At 26.2% G+C, this 6,257-nt stretch overlaps 1 protein-coding gene across 1 annotated transcript; it reads right to left on the reverse strand.

Moving 5' to 3' along the window:
• Positions 1–3,980: 3,980 nt before the first annotated feature.
• On the reverse strand, positions 3,981–4,514 carry LOC100162143 (ubiquitin-like). The gene has a single exon (XM_001948451.4). The coding sequence runs from the start codon at positions 4,477–4,479 to the stop codon at positions 4,102–4,104; it is 378 nt and encodes a 125-aa protein (XP_001948486.1). The 5' UTR covers positions 4,480–4,514; the 3' UTR covers positions 3,981–4,101.
• Positions 4,515–6,257: the final 1,743 nt, after the last annotated feature.

Here is a 6,257-nt window from a genome sequence, read left to right on the forward strand (position 1 = left end):
AATAAGTTATGAATGAATTGAATAATATGCACACTTATGCACGGGATATTACGCAAAGCTAAAGTTTTAGATTCTGAGCGGAGCTAGTGGTTTTACAATGGTGTTTATTTTTTTTTTAATTTTTTTATTTTTTTAAATTTTTTTTTTATATTCTGTATACAAAATTTCTACCAGACGGAATCCTTCGATTTCCACATATAGTATCTTATCTTTTAGCAAATTGGACCAAGATGGTACTTTAGAGAGGTCATTTTTCGATTTTCTCGATAGTTAAGCCACGGGAAAAAGTAATGAAAAATTACGAAAAAACGCTAAAAATGGGATTTTAATTTCTAACGCTTTGTTTATCACCATAGAAACGAATAAAAAATTATAATATTTTAATATTAATTCAACTTACATGATAAAATAAATAATAACAAAATATAAAATATCTATACTGACAAACCGTCTCCGCTCAGAATCGTTTTTCTTATACAATGATATTATATCATTGAATTCAAGTCTAATTCAAGACCCACTTGTAACCTACTGTACAGCAGAGCGACATCCACTTACCTGCTTTTTTTTTCTTTCATGGCTTAAAAAGGTGACACGAGTCGTAAAAATATTGTACCAAAAACAGTGGATCGCGAGTCAAAAAGGTTGGACACTACTAGTCAAAACCATAATTAGGATGAAAAATATTTTTATATTAAAAAATGTAGAATTCATTAGGTTTGTCTTTGACAATAACTTAGATCCATTCTTAATTTTAATAAAACTTGATTTGGGCATTTGTTTGTAAATATCTGTGAACCAGTGTTCACAATAATTGACATAGGTATGCGTCTATAGCACAAATAATTATTAAGATATTATCACTGATAATTATAAATCTTTTATTTCCTACCAAAATATGTAGGTAGGTATTATTTCTATCAATAAAAATTTCGAAAAATAAAATATGAATATAAAATATAAATCCATATTCACATGTTACATAGGCAGGCATATATAGGTAGCTAAATATTTTATATTTGGAAATTTGGAGTAGAAAATTGTGTAACTAAGGTGAAATGTTGTATTGAAAAATTAGGAATTGGTTAAGGGGGGTGTGGGGCGAAGTCCCCCACGAGTCTGCGTTGAATAATTTTGCACTTGGAACGCAATTTATAAATTGTTGGATTGAGCTCCTCTACTTAATAATTCCCAATTCGAGCACTGCTTATAAAACAGTTTATCACCTATCTATTATCATTTAACATCACAATTACGTATTTTTTTAAAAATAAGCAGTTTTGTTATGAAGTTAATCCTTAATTAATATTCAGGTCTTCCATGTGTAAAGACTAGCTGCTGTTGAAACTCGGAGGCCCGTGACACTCGCTGAGAGTGGATACCGAAGGTGGACTCAGGGTCGTTCGAATTATAAAAGTACCGCCTTTAGGTCGGTTAATACCATGGTTTTAATCAACATTTTGCTGGCATACTTCTTTCAAATATTGATTTTATTTTTTTATTAAAACAACATACTAATAAGTGTGGATTACAAAATGTAAGTTTCTCTGAATAAGAGAATTTCTTGATAACACCGTAAAACAATGTACTTTTTATTTGTAGGCGAAAATAGCCGGTTCTGACGGAACTTTCAAAACAATTGCGAAAAATTTTAGATGGGGATTGCTATCAGCTTTTTACTTTTGAAATTATATACAAAAAATGTTGTAAGTATTTATCATTAACTGTATGCATTCAGTCCTGTAAAGTATTTAAGTAAAAAGTATTCAAATACTTTTTTAAGTATTGAGTAACTTTTTAAATACTTTCAGCATGAAGTATTTTGAATGGTACTTTAAATACTTTTTGGTATTGAATATTTTGGTTTTTTATTTCGAACATTTTATTTTTATTCGAAATAATTGGTTGGAAAAATATTATTGTCAGCTACAATAATGGAATAATAGTTTTATTTAATATTCTGTATTTCTGTGTTAACCGAAGCCCAAAGGTTTGTGAAAACAAGATTTCTAAAAAAAGTTATTGAATATTGAATAACAATATTCCCTTTAAAACTATTAGATAACTATTAGATTACCTACTACCTATGTGTTTATATTACGATAATTAGAAACCCACTTTAACAACCAAAAGTATTTGAAAAAATCCCAAATACTTTGAAAAAGTATTTGAGTAGTATTTGAAATACTTTACAATTAAAGTATTTGAGTAGTATCTTAAATACTTAAAATAAAATGTATTTGAGTATTTACTCAAGTACCTACTTTTTAAAAGTATTCTTTATAGGACTGTATGCATTACTATGGTGATTGGTACGGGTAATTATATTATTGTTACAGAGTTTACCTTAAGTGTATGTGTTATTGATTGGTAAAACTGAAGAAATGATATTATAATATGTGACATTATTCCGATTTGTCTGTAAAATTTTACCATTAGATTACCAGAATCTAACAATAGTCGCTGATTTCAAGTTAGCCCAAATCAATACAATAAAACTAATGTTTGAAGAAAGCTCTCACCAAGGTTGCCATTTTCATTTTTGTGAGGTAATGAATTTACCTATAGTTAATTTAATTACAAGTAATGTATGCACTTGAATGTTGAAACACAATATTAAAACATTTAAATTACTATCAATATATTTTACATTTTAATAAATAAATAATTTTGTATTTTACAAACAGCCTGTTCTCTGTCAATTAAGCTCCAAGAAAGTGGGAATTTATAATTTTGTGAAGAATATTGCTGCTCCCATCTTCCGAGTTCCGAATGGTACCTTATATTTTCTACTTTTTATCCCAATATAGGTCAGACTAGAACCTGCCTATTTATTATTATTTTTTTTTTTTTCAACAATTTCATTTTTATTTAATATTATGTATATTATTTTCAACTAACTTATTTGTACATCATACATTTTAGGTATGAAATAGTAAATATTTAATTTAATAAGTCAGATCTTAGAAGATGATATTTTATTTACACGCAAATAATCATTTTCACCTATAAATACCAATAATATTATTTTTTGTTATTAATACCTATGTAAAAATTTGAATTTATCTATTTTACTATTTAGATAGTAACGTTTTATATTTATTTTTGTCTAGATGAAAAAATACTTTTATCTGTATCTAAATAAATTTTTATGAAATTATCTGTATCTTATCTAGATAATTTTTTGTTATCTGAGCTCAACAATGCCCGTAAGCATATAACTTAGCTTGTTTGAAGACAATTTACCTTGCATACTTATAAGTAAAGTATAAGTTATAACTATAACTATAGTTATGTGTTTTAGTTATAGTGAAATATTACTGATTATTTTGTAACCAATTGTGTTGTTTATTTTATCTTTTGTCAATCCACATTATAATCCTCATTCAACAGCATTATTGCTAGTCATTAAATATAAAACGTTTCAAAATTGCTCAATTATTGTGGCATGCTAAACATTATAGTAGGAAACAAAAAAACTTGCATTTTATCTTTTTTATTGAAGTGTCAAGAAATAGGGTAGAATAAGATGACCTTTTTCATTAATACTATATTGTATATTAATATTTGGTACCATTATTACTAAAAAAAAATTTCTTTGGCACATCTCGTTACCATAATAAATTATGTAGATTTAGAATTATAAAGATATTTTTCAACATAAATATTTAATTATAAATGTATTTATTTGTTAAATCACATTGGTATTAGACAAAGCTAAACATTTTTTAAAAACTCCCATTAATTCAGACATTCAGTTATATGAAAGAGAAATCATTAATTTTCTTGAACACTACTTATACAGTCATGTGTCACACAACAGATTACAAAATACCTGGATAAGATAAGTGTGAGGAAAAATTAAAATAAATAATTAAATAATAAAATAATGTTAATTTTTTGACTTTCATATCAAACGTCATCAGAATAATAATAAAAATTGACAAAAAAAAAAAAAAAATGCTTAGAAGATTGATAATATTAAAAATTTTGAAATACATTAATTGATTCACATTCCGGATAAAGTATAAATAATAAATCGACATAAAATTATTGTGTGCTCAGCCACGAAGACACTGCACCAAGAAAATCCAAGGATACCTAGAAGAATCCTAAGAAACCAAGATTCCTCTTCAAACGTTGTTGGTCTGGTGGGATACCTTCTTTGTCTTGGATCTTGGCCACAACATTTTCAATGGAATCAGATGATTCCACTTCCAATGTAATGGTCTTCTTTATGAAGATTTGCATACCACCTTGGAGACGGAACACGACGTGAATAGTAGAATCTTTTTCAATGTTATATTCGGAAAGAGTATGTCCGTCTATAAGTTGCTTATCGGAAAAGATCAGACGTTGATGGTCTGTTGGGTAACCTTCCCTTTCTTGGATCTTGACTTTTACTTTTTCAATGGGATATGATGACTCAACTTCCAAAGTGATAGTTTTACCAGTCAAAGTTTTGATGAAGATCTGCATGTTGAGTCTGAAAACCAAATATAAAATTAGGTAATTATGAACTTTACAAATTAATAAGAAGAATAAGAATTAAATTACATTGAACTATTTGAGATGGTTGTTTATATTAGCATTTTGTATACAATATGATACAATTTTTAAAAGTTTTCATTTGTTTTGATCTGTTTACGGACATTTTCAGTTTAAAATTTTTTTAGTTTTTATTTCTATGAATGGCAATAAAATTTTATTTGTTGAGTAAAAAACAGGGTTGGTAATATACGCGTATAAAACGTATAAAACGTACCTATACAACTAAATAACGACTAAGACATACTAAATTTCCTTAAATTTAGAATACAATTAAAAACAATACAAATTTATTTTTTTGTAATTTTAAGTTATAACAATAAAATATATATTTTTATTAATGTAACAAATTATTCAATTATCACAAATGTCTTTTTTGTTATTATAAAATAATAATTATTAATATTAATGTAGTTTATTAAGACAGAATAAAGATGAATTAAATGGTACTCAGTAATTAATATAAAAAAATTAAAAAAATTATCACAAAATATGACAATTATTACTTATTATTATACATTTATAACTTGATAAGAGCTGTTCAATCCAGCTAAGTTGTTTTATACCGTACTTTTTATACGTTTTATACTATACTGTATTATACGTTCCAACCCTGGTAAAAAAACCTTGAAAATTTAATATAAGGCCACTAATATATTGTTATAATGACTTGAAAAATATTATAATCATTTAAAGTTCAAATCTTGACAAAATAATACAGAAAAATCACGAAAATTAGGATTTTATTAAAACAATTATTTTGAGTTCATAACTTAAATAAAATTTCTTTTTAAATCCAAGATTTGGTAATATAAGATTCCACATAAGTTTGTGTATTTTTATCAAAAAAAAAAAAAAAAATGTCCATAAGAAAGTCAAATTAAATGTTTATGAGCGTTTGAAGTTCATATTTTTATACCTAATATTGGATATTAACTTATGAGTTCTCGTGTAGCGATTTTCTTATTTTGTTGTAATTCAAAAAGGAATAACCGTAGACACTTGATATTTATATCATATGTTCATTTTATCAATTCCTATAGCTGATAAAATTTTCAAAAATATTGATTAGTTTTGAACTGTTAACGGACATCTTCAGTTTTCATTTTTTTTAGTTTTTTTTTATATGAATGTCAATAAAATTTTATATGTTGGGCCAAAAAGCGTCAAAATTTAATTCAAGGCTCCTGATATATTGCTTAGATAGAAATTGAAAAATATTATAGATACCTACATAGGCACAATTTTTTTTTATAAGCATGAAAAGTTCGAATATTGATACCATTTATCAAATTTAAAATTTAAGAATGACTTTGTAGTTAAATATGTATAAAATGTTTAACTTTTATAGCTAAGGATTAAAAACTTACAACAAGGTTCCATGTAAGTAGGTTATTCTGTAACCAAAAAATCTCAAAAATATATATTATACACAGTTTTTTAGATTCTGAGCAAAGTCCTAGTCACGAAAACTAGCGGTTGATTTTAGCGCCCCCTGCAGCGTTGTTTTTGTTTTTTTTTTAAGATAGCCCTAACAAAGTTTTCGTGACATGGACTAACATTGTTTTACAATGGTGTTTATTTTATTTTATTTTTTTATCCTATATATTGCAAAATTTCTACCTGAATACAAGTACTTCGATTTCAACATGTAGTACCTTATCTTTTAGGAAATTTGATCAAGATGGTAGGTACTTTAGAAAGGTCAT

The sequence above is a fragment of the Acyrthosiphon pisum genome, chromosome X (genome assembly GCF_005508785.2).
Source record: "Acyrthosiphon pisum isolate AL4f chromosome X, pea_aphid_22Mar2018_4r6ur, whole genome shotgun sequence".
Classification (NCBI taxonomy): Eukaryota; Metazoa; Arthropoda; class Insecta; order Hemiptera; family Aphididae; genus Acyrthosiphon; species Acyrthosiphon pisum.

Excerpts from the sequence above, each read along its gene's own strand:
- LOC100162143 (XM_001948451.4), bottom strand. The coding sequence starts at position 4,479 with ATGCAGATCTTCATCAAAACTTTGACTGGTAAAACTATCACTTTGGAA.